Source organism: Mus caroli, unplaced genomic scaffold, assembly GCF_978045245.1.
Source record: "Mus caroli unplaced genomic scaffold, Mus_caroli_1 scaffold_14, whole genome shotgun sequence".
Lineage (NCBI taxonomy): Eukaryota > Metazoa > Chordata > Mammalia > Rodentia > Muridae > Mus > Mus caroli.
Window position 1 is genome coordinate 8607501 of NW_028227269.1, and position 24957 is coordinate 8632457.

The window sequence follows — 24957 nt, forward strand, 5'->3', positions numbered from 1 at the left end:
TCAAACTAGAGATAGTAGTTTCTCTTATTTTTAGAGTAGAGTCTATTCTTCTTCCTGTGGCATACAGACTGAACAATAAGTGGGATTTCTTTGCGTAATACATTATTTGCATGACTTTTCCACCAGCTCCAGCAAAGCCAAGGAAGTTGTCATGTCCCCCCTGAGGAGCAGAGAAAGATAAATCTGCAACACACACTGGGAGTCTATTGTGTCTGTGAGGACCTCTAACCCATCCACAAGGAAGCTCAAATAACCAATTAGCTTCCTTCTCTTACCAGCTCTGTGTTTTTCTTCCTACCTACTCATTTTGTCACACTAGTAAGCCACTGAGGTTCTGTGAATCAGAGCAAGTTTCAGAGTGTATGGGTCGGGGTGGAAGACTGGGGAGCAGGAGGGAAAGGCCCCAGTGACCAGGGAGCAGAGCCACCTACCAGTTTAGACGTGTCCATGAGAGAAAAAGAATTTCTAGTCATGTTAAAGCCAGAGGAATCTATGTCATGTTCAGCAGGTCCTAAGTTAGGCACCCACATAAAGGAATCGAATCTTTATGTATGAAAATGTGTGTGTGCGTGTGTGTGCGTGTGTGTGTGCGTGTGTGTGTGTGTGTGTATGCATGCACATGTGCAATGCATACCTATAGAATCGTTTACACCCTCTCAGCAAGTTCTTTCTGTCTCCTGCATGAATTCAACTGTGATTTGATATAGGACTCATTAACCCATTTGATAATAAATATGTGTCCATATATACATTTATAATATAGAGTAATAGGAAATGTGCAATGTCTTTAAAATGTCAAAAATAAATGATGAGGGCAACGTTTAGGAAAGTGGCTGTGCTTATATGACACACCATTACAATTCTGTTAATCAGAGTTCTGCCACAGAGAGACTGTCAATCTGGCTTTGAGGACTTTTGTATTGAGATGGTAGATATGGTGTCCAATGGGATCCCTTTTTAAATGTCACTATCATGTCTTTACCTCAGAAGCTGAACAGACAATAGCCCCAGTGCTCTTCACCCCTGAGGACAGGACTTAACTCTTCCCAATTGGTCTGGTATTATGTAATCTCTCCCAAAGCCAGCCAAAGCTTCATCTTGCCAGTTACCCTGGCAACCCAGCTGTGTCATCTTGAAAGATGTCTGCAGGCACTGGCTTCTGAGTCTGCCAGAGACTTGACTTGGGCTGAGTCGTGAAAGCCACAACATATTAACTGCAACACGATGTCATCATTGATTGTGCTCCTGGTAGACATGTCACAATGGTTAAAAAAAATCATGGACAAAAATAAGCCCTGGCCTGACTATGTGGTGGAACTTACTCACAATGCAGGCAAAGCTTTCTATTTTGGGAGACCATCTATGTCTTGTGTGGTTTACTTTGCCTTTCTTCTACAAGAAAAAAAGCCTTTCATTTTTTTTTGCACTTTTCCTTGAAAATCTCATTTCCAACAAAAATGTAAGCAGCCTCATTTTCATCAGCCGTCCCTTTCATATTGAGGGTCTTTAGTTTTATAGTTTATCCTTTCATTTCCTCCTTGGGAAAATAATATTTAAGGAAGTTCCTTGATGGGAAATTGTCTAATGTATTCATAAGGAAATCAGCTTGTCACTTGACTGAGAGAATAGGGCATCATATTTTCCTGCCTTCTTGCCCCAAATTCTATTTATTTAAGCATTCTATATGGAGAGTGCCACTCTGAGCCTCTGGAGTTTACTGCTCTGAACTGTATGCTTTGAGATGCTTTTATTCCTTTCATTTAGTCTTTGAATTAAATTTCAGTTAAGTTACAAGCAGTGTTTTTACTCATTCATTAATTCATCTTCTCAGCTAATTAACTTCATTATAGGACACTAGAGGATCAGTCATGAATAAGCTGTGGGCTCTACTCTACTGGGTAACTGGAAAGGGAGAAAGCCATGATATTAACTGATCCATGCTACAGGAATCATTGATCTAGCAGAGATCTAGTGACAGGCTTATGCAATTCTAGAATCTAGGCATTGAAGGGAAATTTGCAAGGGAAGAAACATTCCTATCTCCCTCCTCCCTTTCCACCATTCTCCCCCAACTTCAGCCACCCCAAACTTCTCTCTCTGTATCTTCAGCATTATCCTCATTCCCATCTATGTTTCTAAGGGTCGTGTTTCTTTCTATACCTCCAGAACAAAGTAGGAGATCAAAAAACCCTTTCACATAGTCACAGTTCCTCTTTGCAGGCTTTTTAATCCTTCTTAATAGACCAAGAGCCTAGGATCCTAAGAGACTTGTAACTCTCTGACTCCATAGCTTATCCTTGCCCAGGCACCAGGGCTCCTTGACTCTTATCCCACTCTTCCGTGCATTTATTTGAGTACTTTTTCTTTCAAGGAGTATCAGAGCCTGTTAAGATTGGTCTCACCTGTGTATTTTGTTGGGGAGTCAGGTTGGCATTTCTCCTCAGTCAATATGACATTGTCTATTATAGTAGCACAGAGACAGGTTTCATCTATCGTGACCCACAACGCCACATAATAAACAGATTCTTTGTCAACTGCACCAGTGTAGCCTCTGCTTTCAGTCCCCTCCCACTTATACGGGAGTCATGGCAGCTGGATCAGATTAGGTGTTATGGTAGGCCCTTATGCATGTGCTGAAAGCCAAGATGGCTTTCTAACATTGGAAAAGGGGCAGTTGTCACTTGAGGTGGAAACTTGAGGCTGAACAAAGAGAAAGATATGCAAAAGGAGGATAGTGTCTTCTCTCATGATCTCATCACCATGAGAAGGGTTATTAGCACTTACTAAATACTTGAATGGTAGGTACATGTAGCATGGACACTACATTAGTTAATTTTGTTGTTGCTATGACAAAACACTTGAAAGAAGCAAACTTAAGAGGAGATGGATTTATTCTGGACCACAATTTGAGGGGATATACTTCATAATGAAGGTGGTTGGCTCTGTGGAATCAGAAAGCCTAAAACTGATTCTTTGTGGCTAAATAGAAAAGGAAGTGACTGATCTAGTTTAAGGATTCAATAGACTCCCCAAAACAGTGTCACCAGCTGGGGACTCGGTGTTTAAACACATGAGCCCATGGGAGATATTTCATAGTCAAGCTGTAATTGATGTGAAGAACCTTTGACAGCTGTGGGATCTGGAGATGAAGGAAGTGAAGGACCTGCCCAAGAACTTCCTGCTCCTTAGGGGCAGCACCTGGGTTTATACAGTGGGCATCTGTTCAGGGTTGCACTCTCTAATGTACCCATATTTTAAGCTGTTACCCAGCACAGGATCAGAGTGGCTGTCTGTGTTTTAGTGAAGAGATCCAAAAGCTCAGTGATAATGTGTATAACTTCACCATTTAGCTTTGTGGCCCTTAGTGATGGGAAACATATGTGGGGAAATGAGCAAAGGACAGCATCCATCCTGTTCTTCTTCCTGAAGACATGGTGGACATCACTGAGAGGACAGCCCATTTGTCTCTGGTTCCCACCTAAAGCACAGTGACCTTCCTTCACCTTGAAGAAAAAGATAATATCAGGGTCTGACTCACAGAGGAAACCCAGTTAGCCATTATGGGAACATCTGTGTTACCATTTTTAAATGTTTAATTAAAAACCAGTATCCACATCTTTCTTGGGAAGTCTTCATGAACTCTGTATGGACTAGAGGCTCAAGCCAGGCTCATTCCTTAAGCAAGAGGTGCCACAGGGCAGGGATCTCTGGGAATTGAGCTTCAATCAGGGTGCAGCCCTGTGGCTCTGAATAGCTGACAGGAAATTCTAATGTGCCCTGGCCGGGGTCCTACCTTTCCAAGGTTGGGTTCTTACCCCTCTTTGTTCCTCCTGCTCACCACTAGCCCTGAAAAAGGGTAGTCTCTGTCTCTCCTGTTTATATCTTTACTAAGTCTCAACCATAGCTCCTACCATGCCACCTCTTAGAGAGCTGAGCCAGACTCTCTAACCTGCTGACTGTCTTCTCTCTCTTTGAGCCTCCAAAGCCCTGACTCTCCCACAAACTCATTTAGCCTTTAGTGCCCCCTTATGGCACGGGGTGTTCATGCTGACCCTCCATTGTTGAGGTTAGAAACATACACACAGACAAGTACTTGATGAACAACTTGGTCATGCTTGTCACCATCCATTTATGAGAGGGCACAACAAGAGTTCCTAAAGCTTTTTCTTTGTGGCACTAGGAGCATGGGAAGGAGAAAAAGTAACTTGTAATTGTTGGTATTGTTTATTTTGTGGTTCTAAAAGAACACAATGATAGACCACCAGCAGTGGTCTTCCTCTTCAAACATATCCTGGCAAGGGTTTCATGGCTGTCTTCTAGTATTCTTCTGGAGGCTGTTTTCACAGCATTTAGGATTCAGGCATTTTGTGCTATCAATTACCTCTATGATCTAAACTCACTCATCTCCCACCCTACTTTTACCCTGAGATCTCTTTGGTTATCTGACATTTTAGACAACCTCATAAACCATCTTGCTCTTCCCCTCACTAACCCCATGTCTTCGTGCTTGATATGAGCTTAATGATTGTGTTCCCAAAGTCATATGCTAAAATTCTGTATTTGAAGATGATGGTATTATGTTGTGATTAGGTCATGGGAATAAGATTGTCATGAATGGGTTTATAGTCTTACATAAAATGCCTTAGGGAAAATTTAGGGAGAAGACTCAGTTTGTAAAGCATCATGCAAGTATAATATTTGAGTTTGTATTCCCAGAAGCCACACAAAGCTGGATGTGGTAGTATGTATCTATAACCCTGGCACTTAATGGTAGATGGATACAGAAGAATCCCCAGAAATTTGTGGTCAACTAACCTGGTATATGTAGTGGTGAGCAATAGAAAGCCTTGTCTCAAATATGGTAAAGGGCAAGACTGAGATGGGTGTTATCCTTTGACCTCTACGTATGTGTTGTGGCGTGTTCGCTCCCTCTCACCCCCCCCCCCCAAGAGCACATTGGTTCCTTGGAAGCACCATTTTTGAATCAGAAAACAGGATCTCCACGCCAGTCCATTTTCCAGTGCCAAGAACTATGAGAAGTAAATTTTTATTGTTTATAAACTACTCAGTTAGAGGTACTTTTTCATAGCATCTCCCATGGACTAGGCAGCTGCCCTTGTGGAAATTTTAATGTTAATTGTCCTCTTATGAATCTCATTACTAAGGCAGCAAACTACTTTGATTTCAAGATGCAATGAAGTTGACCAAACTCTTTATCTAGAAACTTCTTATGTCAGACAATTGGTATTTGTCTTGCATAAATATATTTCCTATCTCTGTTTTAGCCATTTATTCAGACTGTTATATTTTTCTCTAGGCTGGGATGCTTACAGGACTGTGGATGCCTGATCCCAAGTCTTCCTACTCTAGGGCTCTTCAAAAGTAATAGATTTGCTATGGACAACACTGGTAATTGTTTTCTGAAAATTACTGACAAACATATCATTTTCCCTAAATTAGAAATAATGAGGTTCTTGGGCAATTTAGGCTTATTTTACAACTGACTTCTCTCCTTCTCTCCCCAGTGAAAACAGGACTGAGTTTGATCTGTGTGCATCCAGAGCAGGACCCAAGTTATAGTAACATGAACACAGATATAAGATGACTGCCACTAATTCCACAATGACCCTCAGAGAAGAAACTGAAAAGTGGCCAAAGGCCAAGAACCATTTCAAGTGGAGAAAAAGAAGTGAGAGGGAGACTCACCAGTGGGATCAAGGGCTTTCTTCTCTCAGGAGCTCCCTGGGTATTTCACAAGTGTGAGTACAGTCTCGTGTAGGCGGGGCCATTGAATGGAAGACCCATGGTGTCTCTGAGCCCCACTGATAGTCCACTATACAATTTCATGACTTCAAAGAGTCAGAAAACCTAGTGAAGCAAAGCAGCCTTACACTGGCACATTAATAAAAGTATTTGCATGTTCAGCTGCATCCTCTAAGAGAAACTGGCCATTTATTCTTCTCTGGGTCTATTTCCGACAACAAGTTGTTTTCAGACAACTGGCTGCAGATAACTAAGCAGAAAGCAGGTCTATTTGGCTTCACACTGGCACTATCAGATACATCCTTTTGGGTATTAATTGGTGTAGTGGATCTATTTTGTATATCCCTGTCCCATTCACACATATCTTGGTGCCCATTTGGAAAGTGGAGGAAAGTGTGACTTGGGACTTGCTGGAGCTCTTTTCAATCTTGAGCTGAGGTATGGTGTAAAAGCATTCCTTTAGGATGTGATGGTGGCAGAATTATCAATACCCCTCTAAGTACACCAACCTTATCATGAGAAAGCCAAATCCCAGGGTGGAGAAGCTGCACAAAGTGATTTCACACCCCTGAGACAGGAGAAGGTTATCACATGGACCTCTCTGGGGAGTGAGTGCTATCTCTAACTCAAGCCACACTGGTAGCTCATTATTCTCCAAATTTCACTGCAATGAAATGCAATTGGAGCCTCACACAGAACTGTATTTTCCTAGACTCTCTCCTTATTGTCTTTTCTTTGAGATTTAAGAGCTAGTTCTTGTTTTCCACATTAATTCAAGTTGAAGTGCAGCCTTAGTCATGTTGGCAAACATTCCAAATGTAAATGAATTCCAGCTTCTCGCTAGGAGTTAGAACATCCTCACTGCCCAGTCGCGATGACATTATGGCTTATGTAACAACAGTTTCCTTAAGGGATCAAAATGCAGCTGTGTATAGATACGTCCAACAATATTTTAATAACCTCTATTCTTAGTTACTTCTGATTAAGAAGCAGAATCTCACGCCTTGAAAATTGATCAGCCCTCAATTTTTTGAGCCAAAAATTCTATTATTAAAATTGATTTGAGAGCCATTGGTTGATACTAGGAGGCTAGGTCAGTTGGAAATAGGAAAGTATCTGTTGTACAAGCATGAGGACCTGAGTTTGAGTTTTCAGCACATACATAAAAGCTGGACATGGTAGTGTGTGTTTGTAACTCCAGTGCTGACATGGGTGGAAACTGGTGGAACCCTAGAGCGTATTTTCTAGCTAAATTGATATGCTCCAGGTTCAGTGAGATACCCTGTCTTGAAAATATAATGTGGAAATTAACTAAGGAAGACACCTGACATTGATTTTAAGCCTCCACGGACATGTTTTTGTGTGGCACATACACGTGCACACATTCACATGAACACATTCATACACCTCTCAGACAAACCACCTATCCATACACACATATATACTCTGCTCTCCACAAGATGAAAGCCATCTGTTGCTTCTTTTATTAAAATATTTCCTGGAGAAGCAAAGTCTTGGTGCCTTCCCAATTGTACCAACAAAGAGCTGCCTCTCAAGGAAAGAACTCATTCTAGATCTTGAATGAATCAGGGATAGTTTACTTACTCACACATACATGTACATGTGCTGCATATACATACACATAACACATACATGCAAACAGATATGTTAAACAAAGTGAAGATTAGAGAGTATATTCTCTGTGTGCATGCATGCATTTGTGTGCATGGTGTATATGTGTGATATATATACTCATGTGCAGTATACAGGGGGTATAGGAGAGGATAATGGCTGCATCCTGCTTTATTACTCTCAGCCTTATTCCCTTGAGATAAGATCTCTTGTCGAACCTGGAAGTAGGCTAGTGGATGGCATGTCCTAGGGAGGATCTTCGTGTCTCTGTTCCCCCTACCTTAGTTCTGGGGTTACAGACACACATAACAACCACAATTGGCTTTTAAATGCAGGATTTGGAGATTTGAACTGAGATCTTCAAACTTTCTCGCAGGTTCTCTCACTTGCAGAGTCATTTCCTCAGCTCAGAAATCTCAATTCTTATTTGCATGCCATTGAAGTTAACTTGAAAGTCTAGTTTAGGAGAGGGTCCTCTCTCTCTGTCTCTCTCTATCTCTTTCTTTCTTTCTTTCTTTCTTTCTTTCTTTCTTTCTTTCTTTCTTTCTTTCTTTCTTTCTTTCTTTCTTTCTTTCTTTCTTTCCTTCTTTCTTCCTTTCTTTCATCTTAGTCACAATTAGCACTCAACAACTAGTGCTAAAGGACATAGCATGTTCTGTCAATGGTTAAAAGCATTTTTTGTGACTCTTAAATTTTCTTGGGCTATGCCAATGAAAGCTGTGTGAGAGAGATATATACATTGTCATTTACTGGTAATAGAATTCTCAGAGTCTACCAAAGGATAGCTCTTGCTTAATATCTAGCCATGCTCTCAATATGTTAGCCATGCATTTTCTCCACTGTAGCTACTTGAGGTTAGCAACCTTGAGGCGTGAACTCAAGCATCTTCCAATTGCACAGTCAGCCCAAGCGACCAGTGTTGATGTTTAAGAGCCACTGATACAGGACAACATCTAGGTTTATATAGATGCTGTGACTTATAACTTGATGAAGGCACTTGTCCAAAGTTAGGCAGCAACCGGACAAGACCAAGTCCCTAAAACAAAGGTTTATAATGCAATCCTATATTTATTACATATCATGTATATATTATGTATTTATTTTAGAAAGAATGCCTTGAGTTCCAGAAGGTGGACTTTAAAAGCATAAGAGCAAAAATTGAAAGTAGAATCCTAAATCGGTGTAGAGAACCACAGGATGGATACTTTCTGAATATATTATTAACTTGAATGTGCTTGTTATTTTATTAAAATATATTTACTACAAAATACTTGGATACTTCTATCTTGATAACTTTATCTATGTTATTTATATACATGTATGTTCATGTAGTGTGTGTGTGGGTGGTGTATGCGAATGGATGGATGTGTGTGTCTATTCCTAAATGGAGACATACTTGGAGGTCAAAGGCAGATGCTGGGTGTCCTACTTTGTTGCTTTCCACTTGCCCTTGACAAAGGTTTTCTCACTGAATCTGAATCAAGGCTGTCAATCAGCAAGCTCTACAATGCTAGGGTTCCAGGCACATGTTCATATGGCTCTTGTTTTTTACATGGTTTTGGAGTCTTTGTATCAGGCCCTCATATGCTTATACCCACTGAATCATCAGGCCAGGCCGTGTAACATTTACTTTGTTATAATATCGGATGCTGGGTAATTCTGCCAATAGCTTTTTCAGGAGTAGACTTGAATGCTTTTAGCCTAGAGGGTTGTTCAAACTTTTGACACATGCATGATGTTCTATCTAAATGTACTGAACCAAATTTACTTATGGCTATCCTAGGACACATTAAACACATACGCTACAGGTTGGATATGCCTGGTCTAGGTAAGTTTTATGGAACCTCACTGATAAATTTTGCTGCAAATGAAGATGATTTTTCAAGGTGAAAATAAGCCTAGTTTCCAGCTCTTCCAGTCATGGAGCTTCCTGAAGACAAGGCATCTATCTCCACAGTACCGACTCCACAGAAAGCACAAAGGAAACAAGCTATGGATGAGGGAATGAGCCAGGCAGAGAAACTGCTCATCGATGGAGGATCTGGAAGGACATTTTCTAACACCAAATTACAGAAGCTCTTTAGGAAATGACCACTTGGAGGGGCATGGAATGATTTGGCAGGCACTCGCCTGTTATATGTGAATAAATTTTATTTAAAATTCAAACTGTTGAATCAGTGATGATCAAATTGGACTCCAGGGCACTGCCATCATCTTGCCAACATCTAGTGCCCTTTTGAGAAGAAAACTTGGGACAGTGACCTAAGCGGAGGCTCCGGAGACCTGGATTGGAGCCTAGCCAAACGTTTAGCTCTTTGGTTGTCTCTGGGAATGACAAGCCATAGGAAATGAATAAGTGAGTATCCTTTCTGGAGCAGGGTGTAAGAGTTAGGATAATGAGTGGTTGGTGGGGGACAGATTTAAAAATGACTCAGTGGTCTCTGAGATAGTTTAGTGAGTAAAGGTGTCTGCCATGTAAACCTGATAACCTGAGTTTGGTCCCCTGAATCCACATAAAGGTGGAAAAAATGACTCTATCTCTCTCTCTCTCTCTATGTTTCAGTTTGTTTGTCTGTCTGTCTGTCTCTCACACACATGCACATACACAAATACAAATACACAGACACACACACTCACACATACTTATATACATACAAACACTCATACACACACACTCTCTCTCTCTCACACATGCACTTTTTCTCTCTCTCTCCCAAACACACACACACACACACACACACACACACACACACACACACACACACACACACATACACACACACACACCTTGACTCCAATCCATATTCACTTTAGTACCTGGCTGTGGGAAAAAGGCTTTGTTCCTGGGAAGGCACAGTACTGTGTGGGAAATTCATGGTGGAAGTCGAGACAGCTCAGGCTGCATCCTGAGACCCCACTCTCCTGTTCTGGAATGCATAGTGGCTATTGTCATTTGATTAAAGTTTTGTTCTCTGCTGAATCTTCCTAAAGACTGAGTCCACCTCTGTATATCTTCCTGTATTGCCATCAAATTTGGCACATGAGATAGAACCCACTTCAGTCTTGGTTCTCTGTGAATAAAGAGTAGATCACTCACAATACAAACACAATTTATGGTGAGTTGTAAATAACTTTCACCTCCTTTATCTTTGGGACTCCAAGAGAGGTGACAAGGCTTATTATTTTCACCTATAAATAAGAAAACAGACCCAGAGAGACAGAGAATTGGCATGTGTAGCCCAGCTGAGATTGAACTGCACATCTGTTAGTTTCTAGATGCCAAAACTATTTTAACTAATGCTGTACTATTTGTGTAACTCACCTTGAGACAACCCAAACCTCTCCTGAAGTCAAACTTCTAATGTATATCAACAACTACATAGGGCTTTTTGCAGCACTGTGCTGCTATACCTTCATGGCTTTGGAACTGACCTGACTGGAGAGATGGGTGAATGAAGGAATGGTAGACACAGGCATGGAAAAGCTGGGATCCGGGTGGGCTGTTTGCTCTGATGAAGCACAGAAACCCAGAATATATATGAAGGATGAGGTGAGTTAGCTAATCTTAGTAGTCTTTGTAGGGAATAGGCTCAGTCTGCAGCCATCCAGAAAAAGGAAGCCATGGTTGATATTTTCTGCATACACTGTCAATATCTATATTCAGACCAGGGTAGAGTCTTACCATTCACATGGGTGTGAAGTAGGAGGGTTCTTGAAATGGCTGCTCATGACTACAATACATATTCATTCAGGAGTCTGTCCACTCCTCACACTGTTAGGTTTGTTCCTTGGTTTTGTTGTTACAGTGGCAAAGCAGGCTAGGAATAGACATAATCTAATCAAGACGAGGACCTAAGGATCCCAAGAGAGGGCACTTTATCCTACAGATGGTTGCTTGCTTATCTCTACAGTTTGATTATTTTTGAAAATTGCAGTGGCTTCCCTGAAAATGGATTAAATAGGCGAACTATCTTAGTTTTGTAATCTTGGTTTGGCAACCAAAATGATTGTTGGAAAGTGGAAATTCCTATGGGCAGAAAATCAGATACTTGACATTGACAAAACACAGATATTGACAAAACACAGCTCTTTTCAGCCTAGCTTCATGGGGGCAGGGAGGATACCACATAATTTGCTACAACTTTTGTGATCAGAGACACAGAAAGTCCTGGGAGTGCAGGGAGCCAGTGCCGTTCACAAGGTGCCCTTTTATTAGTTGCAGAAGGCTGAGAGTTTACCTGTGTCAACAGCAAAGGAACCTGGACCAGACTAATTTTTTAGGGCTGCCAAAATGAAGTACCAAATACTAGATGAATTAAACAAGGGAAATATGCTGTGCTGTGTGGTTCTGAAGGCTACAAATCCTCAACAAGGCATGGACAGGCCTGGTTTCTTCTGAGGTCTCTTTTTGTGACTTCCAGATGGTGTTTTCAAGGTCTTCTCTCTAGATGTCCTGCGTGAAGGTCTCTTATTTAGGGTTTTCCTGCTGTGAACAGGCACCATGACCAAGGCAACTTTTATAAGGATAGTATTTAATTGGGGCTGGCTTACAGGTTCAGAGGTTCAGTCCAATATCATCAAGGCGGGATCATGGCAGTGTCCAGGCAGGCATGATGCAGGAGGAGCTGAGAGTTCTACATCTTCATCTGATAGCCACTAAGATGAAGACTGACTGGCTAGTTAGAGGATCTCAAAGCCCACACCCACAATGACATTCTTCCTCCAACAAGGTCACAACTCCTAATAGTGCCACTCCCTGGGTCAAGCATACTCAAACAACCACACAAAAATTCCAGGCACATTGGGTGGGTGGGTGGGGTCTGTTCACTATATTTACCTTGCTTTAAGTTAATCAGCTCTTTAAAATCCCTACACTTGAATACAGATGAATTCATAGGTAATAAGGACTAAGATGTCAGTGCACAAGTAGAGAGGGGACAGAGTGCAGTTGATAAGAGGACCTTCAAAACCCATCACCCAATGAATATTTTATCTTTTAAGATTAGAGCAAAGTATTCCACCTCTCACTGTATTAGTTACTTTCTTGTGTTGATAGTCCACTTTGAAATTAGCATCTCTCCTATCCATTCTTGTCCCATCATCAAGCACGAATGCCAATCGTTCTGGAACAGTGGTTATTTGTAGCTTCTATATTAGCTCAGGAGATCCTGCAGGGCAAGGGCAACTGTTTTGAAGTTGTTGTCCAGAGATGGTTACACCACAGGGCTTCCCAAGAAGGAGCTATGCAGCCAGAAACAATACTTCCCAAAGCTGCTTTGCTTTGTGGCAGGCTCCCTGCTCACTGTTGGGTTTATGTGGACTGCAATGTTGTGGCTACATTTCTAAAGAATAAAACCTGTGTCAAACTGAGAAGCACCAAATCTAGATCTGTGTCACAAAGCTTACTCCTGTAGATGAGTGGGTTGCTGATATAGGGCAACACCACACACAGGCACACAGGCAAGGATGTAAATTACATCAGGATAGTGAGATGCCCTCCTGTACTCTCTTTATATACAACTCCACCGAGATGGCCATAGACAAGGCCAGGTAACTTCTCTTAACTGCTTAAAGGACTCCCTTCCCTCTCAGAGGTGTGAGCTCTCTTTTTCTGAGATTTATCCTGTAGTGTATTCTGTCCTTGGTACTTTAGGACTCTCATTGGGAGGCCCTACTGGGTAGGGTAGGTAATGTTTGTTTATGTATATGTGTGTATAGTGTATATGGTATGGATGTGTTTGTGTGTATGTGCCTACATATGAGAGTGTGTGAGTATGTAGGTTAGAGGTCAAGATCAGGTGTCTTCTTAAGTTTCAATTACTTATTCTCTGAGGCATTGTTTCTCACAGAACCTGAAGCTTTGCAGATTTGGCTATGTTGTCTGTCCAGTCAGTTCCAGGGAGTCCCTCTCTCCACTTCCCACAGCATTGAGCATCCCCAATCTTTAACATCTATCCTGCTTTTGCCTTTCATGATGCCAAGAAATTTGTCTTATTTTTTTAAACCTGTACTTTCACATTGTTAAAGGTCTACTTAATGAAGATGTTCTTTTACATTTGAAACTCAGAAAGGCTCTCGTTGTGAGGGCAATCGATGGTCAGGGTCATGGCTCCTGGCCTAGTGGATGAGTGTTTCCCATTGTTTAGCTTCTGTCTTAATCTTCATCATAGTTGGTTTTCGAGCAACTGAGGTGACATCTGGAATGGCAAACAGTTGAACAGCAATAGAAACTGTACAGGGATGAGAGGCTGCAGTGGGCTTTGGCTTATCAGACTGAAGTGGGCTTTGCACTGCCAGAGGCTGCAGTTAGCTTTGTTCCACCAGAAACTGTAGTAACCTTTGCTCTATCAGTGAGTTCCAGGACAGCTCTGCTCCTGACCACATAGAGAAGAATTATTTGAAGGACCCATTCTCCAGGGTTCTGCATCTAGTCTTGGTGAATACTGGCACTCTTCCGAAGTACTTAAAGGAAGTCATTTCTCATCAAGTGCCCTCTGGGCCTCTTACATAACCCTCAGCCTTTCCCCTCCTCACCCATTGGAGCTGCCTTCTGTGCCCGTATGTGGCATCGTTCTTCTGTGATTCTCCTTTGATCTCTGTCCTTGGATGACTCTGATAGGAGTTTGTCTGCTTTCTGTCTACTTGACATAAGAACTGAGTCCATATTCAAGTCTCACTGTTAAGGAGCTGAAATTAGAGGCTTCCTAGAATACCCAGAGCTTAGAAGTCTTTTGTCGCTTTTCTGAAGCAAAGTCATTGGATATGGTTGGGGTGAGAGTTGGGGCTGAAGTGGGAATAGGGGTGGCAGGTGATCCTGGTCTATGCTTCTGTGTGTCATGAAGCACAGAGGAATGTGCAATGCTTACACAGCCGAGCTTGAGGCCGAGGCTTTTGTAGTATACGAGTGACAGAGCACATTTCCTGCTTCCTCAAAGACAAAAAAAAAAGCCCCTTGGTTCTAGACAAGTAGCAACACCCTGCGCTCTCTTAATCATGACCTTCAGTGACATGAAGGTGACTTGGACACAGCTCACTTGTCTCTGATTTCCTTCATGATGACAGTAAAATGTTTCCAAGCACAGGTTAATGCCAGATGAGGAAATGGCAAAATCTGAGTCTGAAAGTGGAGGGGAGTCACCGGATGACCTAGGAAGTACATCTGTTCTACTTCTGCTCAGAATTAATTTATACCAATTATATAGTGGGCATGTCTCCTGGAATTTCTACACAAAATGCTAGTGACTAGGTACTTAGATCTTTTTAGGAATGCCATAGTGATCTTAAATTTGTGTGTGTACTATATATATAAAATATATACATTATATGTAGTAGTATATATACATAATATATATCCTATATATATAATAGTGTATACACATATACAGATGCATATGTAGATAAACACACATATTTGTGTGTGTGTGTGTATGCTTATTTTCTGCTTTTATTTTATTTTATTGCCAACTTGATACCACCAAGATTCACCTGGGAAGAGGGAATTTCAATTAAGGGTCTGCCCAGATGAGACTGGCCTTTAGCCATATCTGTGGGGAATTGTTTTGATTGTTGGTTGATGTAGAAGGGCCTATCTCACTGTGGGTGTTGCTACTCCTAGCCAGTAGTCCTAGGGTATATAAGAAAGTGGGTTGAGCATGAGCCAGAAGGAGCAAGTGTATAAGCAGTGTTCCTCTGTGGTTTCAGCTTCAGTTCCTGCCCTGACTTCCCTCAATAAAACTGTGACTTGGAAGTATAAGCCAAATAAATCCTTTAGGCAGTCTTTATCATAGCAATAGAAAAATTAACCCCTGCTCTTTGTGTATATGTGTGTGCATGTATGTGTGTGTATGCCACAGCACATATGTGGAGGTAAGAGGTTGGCTTGTGTAACTTGGTTCCCTTCCCAACATTTCATCATGTAGTTTCTGGGGATCAAACTCAGCTAGCCAAGCGTGGTGGCAAGCATCTTCACCAGCTAAGCTGTCCATAGACTTCTCATAGTGATCTTACAACATGTATACATATTTCACAATATATGTTCCTTTCTACATAAACTTGATGACACAATATTTTATATATTCTTTGGGTTCTTACATGCACACAATTGATCAGCCATCACTTGGAATGCCTGACTGTCATCAGTAGTCCATGCAATATCTGTTTATTAATTTAGTTTGGCAGCTGGTAAGCTTTTAACCCAATAAACAGCCCTATACTCACCATCCTAAAACATAGCTGAAACCTTGACAGGATCTGTACCTTACCCAGATCCCTACCTCCTCCCTCGCTCCTTCCTCTCTTCATTCCATATCCCTTCACTTTCTATTTTCTATCAACCCCTGTACTTAACTTGTAGTTCTACAAAGCTCATTTTAATTTTATTTCTGTCTAATCCCTGAACTTACTTCTGTATTTGTATTTTGCTGGAGTTCAGCTATCTTGATGGTTGTATATTTCATTTTATAAATATGCCACCGTTCATTTTCCATGCTCCTATGGTGAGTTCCAGTTTTGTTGCTGTGTACAGAGAAGCTCTGAGCATGGCCCTTCTTGAACATGTGTAAAAGTGAAAGTGCTGGATCAGAGACTTTGGTAAGTGTCCAGCCTCAGAGCTAAAGATCCTCAAAGCTCTACACAAACCTCCCACACATGGACACGCACCTGGATAGTTCACATAGCTCACCCTGACATTTGTTATAATAAAGTAATAAAAAGTGACATTTTCTACTTGGTATTTCAGTCAGAAAAGGTTAAAACAAAAAAAATTGCATCTCTTCTGCCAGTGTAACATTATGTAAGTGTCCACAAGATGGAATGCCCTAAATTACGCCAGAACCACAGTAATTCACAAACTCAGGCAAACTAGAGTGATGCCAGTGCAGCAGAAATTATATTTTGATGATAGCCAATATCCAGGAAAAGGTTAGCTTCTAAGCAGTATAAAATACAGAATCCATGTGGTAGACAGTGATGACTCAATGTATGTAATACCCTCTGCTTTTATATGAGCTGGGCTGGGACTCTAAGTCCTTACTGGAGGCAGGAGAACCTTTCTTGGTGAAAGATCACTCACAAGTACATTCTCTTTAGTGGAGAGAGAGAAAAAATATGTGTACTTCACATATTTCTCTATGCAAGTGTGATCAGGAGACACTATTTCTGAGACTTTAATGGCTCTTTCAGCAGTAACTTTCACCAGCTAAAGCCATATATAGTATTTTAGCAATTATTTTTTTCTTGTTCAGAAATTTGCTTCGCTTATCTCTAGAAACACACACACACACACACACACACACACACACACACACACACACACACAGGCTAACACATGCAGGCATGCATGCATCTTTGCATCAAAACTGCCATTTAAAGGTTAGAATGGAAAGCCAGCAGAGCTGTTTCTAGCCAGCTAGTGCTCATTTGGAGTAGAAACGGTCGGCATCCCGTACCTTCACATAGAGCTGCTGGAACTCCTCGAGGTTCAGCCTCCCGCTCGGACAGTCCTTGAGGAAGCCCTTGTACCACTGCTTAAGCTCATGCTCATTGAACTCAGTGCTCTTCACCAGGTCCTCCATGACTTCTGGGGCCAGTTTGCTATTCTGTTTCCCCATTTTGCCTGCAGAAAACCACATTGAAAAAGTTAGCACTGTTGACTGTGAGGGTCTTTTGGTCAGAACTCACTTCTGCCTGTCTAATCACAGTCTCTCCATGTCTGCATCCTTCCCCTTCGTTCTAGAATAGCCAGGAACAGGAAAACCCCTTTGGACAAGCCTGAGGTCTGTGCAGCTCATCCTCTTTGTCATTATGTCATCTGTCACATGGCATTGACTCTCTATGGAAACCAGACAGCCATTGTTCCTGATGTTCATGTTAGGTGTATGGAGCTTGTTTGCTACTCCTGTGAATTATAGTTCACTAACACTTGACACCCACACACCTAATTCCACATAGATTTTGCAGGGTTATTGAGGGATATATGGACAAGAACCACGGGAGGACCTTGTAACCAAATGTTTAAGAAGGTATTTGGAAATCCTGATCATCTACCATAGGTGTCTCAGTTGGATGAATTCCAAAGATAGGGTTTTTTTTTGGGGGGGGGGAGGAGCAGAATAATAATAGCCCATTTTGATTAGTCCAGTTCTAACTCATCTCATCTCTAGACATTTCCTACAAGACTGTCATCAGCATTGGCTTTTTCTAAAGACTGGTTAGTGAATTTCTATTGACTAAACTCCACTTTGTTATTTTTAATCATTCAAAGTTAAAATAACAGTGCATAAAGTCATGTCTCCTACATGAGTTGTATGTTTGCATATTCAAGAGCAGAGCAGAGTGTGGGGGGGACAGGTCAGGTTCAGAATTTGTGGGTTGTCACCTTGATTTATAATTAACTAGGCGTGCTAGTTACAGAAATATTAATTACTGTCCTCTCTCAAGTTCTTCATAAAGTAAATTGGCAAGATATAAAAAAAATCCAGCTTTATTGTGATGGCCAATCAAGACATAAATAGCTAGGCAAAGATTAAGAAGAATAACTTGAAATTAAAATAGTTGTACTTTTGCTAGATCACAATTCTTTATGAATCCTTTTAAATGTTGTTTTATAATAACAAAATAATTAAAACGTTTCCAATAAGCCACAATGTGACTGAAAAAATTTATGAAAAAATGAGGCTACATCAGAAGGAGAAAAGTAGCAGATCTTTAGGATATAGTGAACAGAGAGATTTAGGTTTTAAAGAATGTGATCAAATGGGCCAGTTATTCTATGCACTCTGAGCAGGTCTATACTTTCAACAGCCCTGAGGGGAAAATGTCATCTCATATTTTACTTTTATAATTATTTTAATCTTGTGCTGAAACATCGCATAGCCTTCATCAGGAACCTGCCCTGACGTTGAGAAGGTCTTTCACCTTGGCATCATCCCAGCAGCATGGGGCAGTACATGGGATACTTTAGGATGGGCAGTTATTTCCCAAGCACCTACGTTTGATAAAGGGGCTCTGGGAACAGCAACTTCGCCCTCCATCATGGAGCCTCTTTACTTACTTTTGCTCTGAATTTCACTTGTAAGTCTTCTATTAGCGAGCATCTCTTAATTATAAGTTACTGTGGGGCTCCACAGCTGGATGTGGAAATCAAGTGGGTACTCAGGTGTGAGATTTAATTAATCTGGGTAAGAAAACTGTAATTCACTGTTAGCCTCATAATCAAAAGATAGAGCACCAGAGTTTTCAGTCCATTATTTTGTTCTTTTTGGTAGAGAGGCACCAACCATGATTACCGATTAGAATCCCACCTTACAATAATAACTACTGAGGATATAATGTTGGCTTGGAGAAGGCCTAACACGGGGCACTTCACACACTTCAAAAAGAATGAGAATGGCTCCCTGAGACTCAGAACATGGGGGTAACATCTACGGAGTCACACACCTTAAGGAAATGCAGAGCTGGGGTTGGAAACTGGAGTTAAAGACTAGATTGCATTAGCAGAGATACAGAAGGGATGGGAATGCCTCCAGGAACAGGAGAGGAGGAGCAAAAGTGGGAGGGTCAGAGAGATAGAGAATCTAAACCACTTTCAAAAAGGGAAAAAAAGAGAGATGGGTTATGTTGCTGGGTTGGCTGACTTGTTAAGGAAAGATTGATCAAAATCACACACTCTGTAGATATGTATTAATTAATAATTAGAAATAGGTTAAAAGTTATGGGAAAAAAGCGACACCCCAAATGCCTTTGGATATGCAACAGTGTATCAGTTTAAGAGAATGTTGGTTCTCCATGGATCATTTGTGATGCCATAAGCTGTCCCTACTGGCCGGGAAAGGATGGATGTCTCTCTCACATACAAGGGGCATTGTTAGGGCTCTGAGTCATGATTCTGGAGAAGCAAGTGCATACCTTCATGCCTTTTTGGTTACGGTCATGGTCAAAGCTATTGCGCAGGTGTGCCCGGACTGGGTGGATCATGCACAAAGTCTTGTTATGGCCTGCTCCTGTGATTGTACCATTATCCGCCACCCTGCCCAGCCCCAACAGCCCAGGCCTCACCAGGCTTTATCACTTCCTCAACCCCCAACCCCCATTCTATTCTAACCTCCTGCAGTGCACAACTGCATGAATAAAGCCACAATCTTACCTGGATCTGCTACCTCAAACTTCAGCACTGCCCACCTTGTCTCTAGCACACAGCCCATCTCCCTGGCCTAGCACATGCTCTGCTGCTTGCTCAGTAGCTTCACTTCCTCCCAGTCTGTCGTTTCGCTCAATGTGGTTACAATAATGGGTGGTTACAGGTTTCGGAGCTAGCACAGAGTAGCACAGAGTAGCACAGAGTAGCACAGAGAAGCACAGAGAAGCACAGAGTAGCACAGAGTAGCACAGAGAAGCACAGAGTAGCACAGAGAAGCACAGAGTAGCACAGAGAAGCACAGAGTAGCACAGAGAAGCACAGAGTAGCACAGAGTAGCACAGAGTAGCACAGAGAAGCACAGACTTGCAGGTTCTTGAGGATGATGCCCTGTGTTGTCTTCATGTCCATTTCCTTCCTTTTCTTTTAATTGACCTCAACTCACATCTTAACCACTTCTGGGAGACCTTCATGGTGGAGGACCATCCAACCTAGAGCACTTCCTTCTTGATAAAGTTTCCATGATCTTTGTTTTCCTACTGGATTTTTTCTTTTAAAACATTTTTCCTTCCTTCTTTCCTTTCCTCCTTCCCTCCCTCCCTTTCTTTCTTTTTAAAAGAGATATAGAGAAACAGAGAAAGAGAGACAGAGAGAGACAGAGAGAGACACACACATAGAGACAGACAGAGATATGTCAGGTGTGTGTATGGGGGGTGACTGTCTTTGTACCCTTGGTAATTTCTATTAGATGCTCCACAAACACATTTTGAGGGACTGAGTAGTAATCATGAGAACATACACATTTGATATGCATTTTCTCAGGAAAATCTGTCTCATTATCTCTATATGAAGAGAGCTGATGGACTCATAAGTCTGAGATACAGTTCCCAGATGGCAGGAATGTTTTGCTTAACTGTGTGGAAAATATCCTGCCCTGATAAAGACAGGTTACCTGTCTTTTCTCGTCCTTTAATTTTGAATACCATAAAGGCACTGTCTATGTCTTCAGTATCCTTGGTGGCTAACATAAAGATGGCAAGGTTTTTAAATTAATGGGCATGCACACTTCCAACTCATAGGCCTTGCATTCTAGTCTACAGTGATATGAGCCAAGCAATCTTTCTTATTATGGAACTAGAATGGAAGAAAGGGTAAAAATGATGCAAGACTTAGAATATTCCCAAGCAGAATTCCCATGATGTCCAGGGAGAAGACGCATGCTACCTCTGTCTCCAGCTTGCTCTGTGATCTTGTGAGACTCCACCTTCCCTCACACTCAGTTTCTCCACTTAAATAGGGAACAAGTTGGGTCAAGTGATCTTTGATGCTCTCCTAACTCTGCCATTGTCTGGTTGGCTGCACACATTTTCTAACTATGAGTCACAGACTTCAGACTGGATTTTGCCAGCACTTGTCCACTCTGTATTTCTACCTGAGAATCCATCAGCACTTGCGCATTTTTATTACCCAAGAAGGGATGGGACAGTGACTGTGTTTTATTTTTAAACTTGTATTCCAGGCAATAAGGGAAAATGAACCTCCACCAAAGATCAAATGAACTTCTTGGTGCCTGAGATGCAGAAGACAGAAGCTCAAGACTAAATACAAAGGAGCAGACTGAGGTCGATGGTAGACACAAGAACTCAGTGAGGACAGAATCTTTGACACAAAGTCCAGACCACTTAGTTGCAAATGGCACTTAGAATAGATGGGGGCTTGTATACGATCTTGTTGTACAAAAGGCTTTTAGGTAGCAGAGTTCACTCATCTACCAGTGCTGTCAGAAGGAGATTATTAAAACTCCCATTTTATTGCTAGTGTGTCAAAGAACAGAGAGACAAGGAGATTTGCCCTAGCTTAATCAGCATAAGAATGGTTAGTAAGGCATGATCATAGACCTCTCATACCACTTGGCTTAATGATATAGGCTATCATCTTCTCATTCCCTGAGGCTTCAACTCTCTCAACTGGTGGTCCTGCCACAAGGTTTGTTTATTTCCTTTCCACATCCTACCATGTCCAGTAGCAGATTCTCTAGAGCATAATGAATAGAATAGGTCACTGGGAACAGCAAGGGAGCTCCTGTAGGAGAGAAAGCCTTCTCCCATTCCCACAGCTCCTACAGGCTAATTGTGTGTGTGTGTGTGTGTGTGTGTGTGTGTGTGTGTGTGTGTGTGTGTGATATGCAGCTTCCTAGTACATCCCAGGGCCTGCAACAGGCAAACAGAGCCACACAGCCAGCTCCTGCCAGGTAATCTGGCAATCAGCCTGTTTGGATCTTAATAAGATTCATCTATAAAGCCAGGGTGGCTGAGATGGAGCAGCCAAGCCACATGTGCAGACACACAGCAGCATAAGTACAATGGCAAACAGGCTTGGACACCGGCCCAGCCTAGCAGAAGGAAAGGTTTTGGGACTCAGGCCTCAAACCTCTGGAATGCACACAATGCACAGTGGGGTGGAAGACAGCTTGGATGGGAGCCAGGGTGGTTCTAGTGTCAAATTACCAGCTCAGCCTCAGACAAATTAGCTCTTAGCTCTAGCTCTTGGCTTCTTGTCTGTGCACAGAGATAACCAGAGGAAGCTGGCCTTGCTCATGTGTCAGTTACTTGGTGCTACAGCCCTTTTCTCCCCGTCACCAGTCTATACCTCAATACTCATGCAAAGTTCTGTTCATTCCTGCCTTCTCCATGACACTACATGTAGCTTTCAGTCCTTCTTCCTTCTTATACTTAATACAGGTTTCCTGGTTGTAATGATGGGAGGCCTTAGAAATAGAAGCAGACAGACCCTGTCCCCTAGAGAAACTCAGTTGGGCAGGAATTCCTAAACAAATTCTGTGGGAAAAGGGTCTGGGTATGGCAGGATATAAATGGGAAAAATGAGTCACACCCTTGAAGGGTTCACACATACCTTAAACACAAAGCATGGTGAAATGATGGTCATGACAGAAAGTTGTAGTGACAGAGGACAGACAAAGAGATAGAATCCCACCAGGCAGTCAACTTTATCTGTGGCTAATTCCCAGGTAATAACTCCACTATACCAGTGCAAATACACAAATTACCCCTGCTACCTCTGTAGGACCCTTTCTCCTTAGAGAGAAGCCAGCAACTTGCAAACCAGATAAGTACCATCATTAATCAACTGTGTCCTACCACTGCATGCCATGGAGGGATCAAAGCAGCCAGAGAAGGACACAGGGAACCCAAGCTCTCTCTGAATCCTCCCTCTTCCTCCTGGTATCTCTGATATAGGTTCTACATTCTTGTACTGGGGACTGGTACACACCATACACTTAGGGAAGACTGAAGCCTATGAGAGCTGCCTCTACAAGCTTCTTGTGCAAACCTTCTGGTTTTAGACTAGAGGATTTGACACTTGGGAAAGTGAGAGATTCTCTTAGATCACAGAGGCAGCTGGGGGCTGAACTGTGATGAGAAGCCTGGGATACTGAGCCAGCTGGTGTCTGACCCCTGACCCTTGTGGTATGTCGTCCCTAAGCCAAAAGCTCAAAGGCTATAATAGCCAAGCATGTTTATCTCTGTGCAAAGAGGTTCAAACGACCCATGTTGTCATTCCGCTAGGGCCCTGAAAACAAATGATTGTGGGCTGCTACTTTCTAAAGGATGCTGAGAGGGTTGAGAACTAAGAGTCCTAGTTGCCCAGATCATTGTATAGTGGTTTCCTTTTGAATAAAGACAATCACTTGAGATCTTGATAATTTCTACTCCATTTTTTCCCTTCCTCCAAGAGCCAAGTCTTCATAAGCTGTATGTCTCAGGGGATAGTGAGGGTGTTGATGGCAGGCTGGCATTTCAGTGCTGTCTGGGAACCAAAGCAGCTTCAGGGAAGAGAAGTCCTTTCTCACAGTATTCTCTGATGCCATCGCCTCATGCCAAAACCTCAAGGGATTACAGCTGAGGTTCTGGCCCACAGCTTGAAATAGGCGGTGGGAGTCAAGGCTCCATCCTCAGGGACTCAAGATAAAAAGCAAAAGTACATATTTGATCTATAATAAATGAGGAAAAAGACTTTGATGGCAACAACAGTGGGGTTGTTAGGGCAAGCGACAAGACATCTGTTAAGGAAAGTGTAATGAATACATGAAGGTGAAAGTGGAAGTGGGCCCTAGGGAGCACTCATCCTACAGCTTTGCTTTCTAGCTGAAGACCTGGGGAGGTCAGGGCACTTATGCCAGAGAACATAGGGACTTAGTAACAGAGCCCAGTGGTACCCTCAGCAAGAGGCTTGAACACTGATGCTGTGCTCATGCCTTGGATTGTGGGGCACTGAGGGGAACTGTAGGCCCCTACAGAATTGGAAAGAGTCTGTACAAGTGTGCAGGGTATGTAGAGAAACCTCCCTGACTAGGCCCGCCTTACCCATTCTTTACCAAGTTCCTGTCTGACCTGTCCCGATGTCGAATACAGACTGAAGTCCTGAAGTGGTTCTGGGGCTTTGGAGAGATGATCCACTCCAGACTCCAGGCTGGAAGCTGCCAGTGAAGTTGCTAGATGTTCCAAGAGGCATGAGGTCTCTTCAAAGGGTTGTAATCACAGACAGCTACTACAGTGCCATCATCTTCCGATGTTTTAAAGACACTGAACATTTCTTAATGATCTGAGAAATACAACCCAGAACAAAGCCATATTGATTCCTCAGTACTTGTCCATAACTTTGGAAAAGTTTCTTCTCATTGATTTTTTTCCTTTCTATCAGGGCTCAATGTCTCTCTTATATTCAGCTGGACTGAGTATGAGGGGGCAGGAAGTATGAGCTGGCTACAGGCTCTGGTTAGAATCAAGCTTCTGATAAATATAAGTAGGTGTCTTTTTATGAGGTACTTCAGTCAATGGGTCTGGGAACGATTCTTTTCAAGTAGAAACGACATTTCCTTGTGGGGAAGTTATGGGGTAAATGAGATGACACGTTCAGTTCTTTCCAAAAACATCTTCCAAGAAGTGGGTGCTCAGCCACAATACCTATTATTAATCCCGCCACAGGCATAGCAACCAGGCTGATCTAAAATATGGAGAACCGGATGTTGCCAGATTTTACATGAGAGAAGAAACATCCGGGACTCACTCAAGATGGCCTCACTAGGTTTGTATGAGCAGAAGTACACAAGTCTCAGGGCATAGGAATTCTAAGGTGTCTCTATTGATGCTGCATCATGGTTTGAATAAAAAATACCCTGTAGGCTAATTGTTTAAGTATTTACTCTACTGTCAGTGGTGTTATTTTGTGAGGTGGTGAGTTCTTGGGAAATATGGCCTGGTTAGCAGAAGCAGGTTCCTGGGTGATATTGAGGGTGATATGGTTCTGAGGCAAACTGCTTCCTGATCTGTTCATATGTTACAGTTAATTCTATAGACTCCTGCCACCATGGAATTATCTACTCCAGCCACCATGACTTCTTTGCTACG

The 24957-nt window shown here is 42.2% G+C and overlaps 1 protein-coding gene across 1 annotated transcript in view; it reads right to left on the bottom strand.

The window, feature by feature from the left end:
- Positions 1 to 24957, bottom strand: part of Vsnl1 (visinin like 1) — a 114499-nt gene that overhangs the window by 46687 nt on the left and 42855 nt on the right. The window contains exon 2 of the mRNA XM_021179367.3: positions 16842 to 17008. Coding sequence (XP_021035026.1) covers positions 16842 to 17003 — 162 coding nt within the window. The 5' untranslated portion in view covers positions 17004 to 17008. The remainder of the gene's footprint in view (positions 1 to 16841; positions 17009 to 24957) is intronic.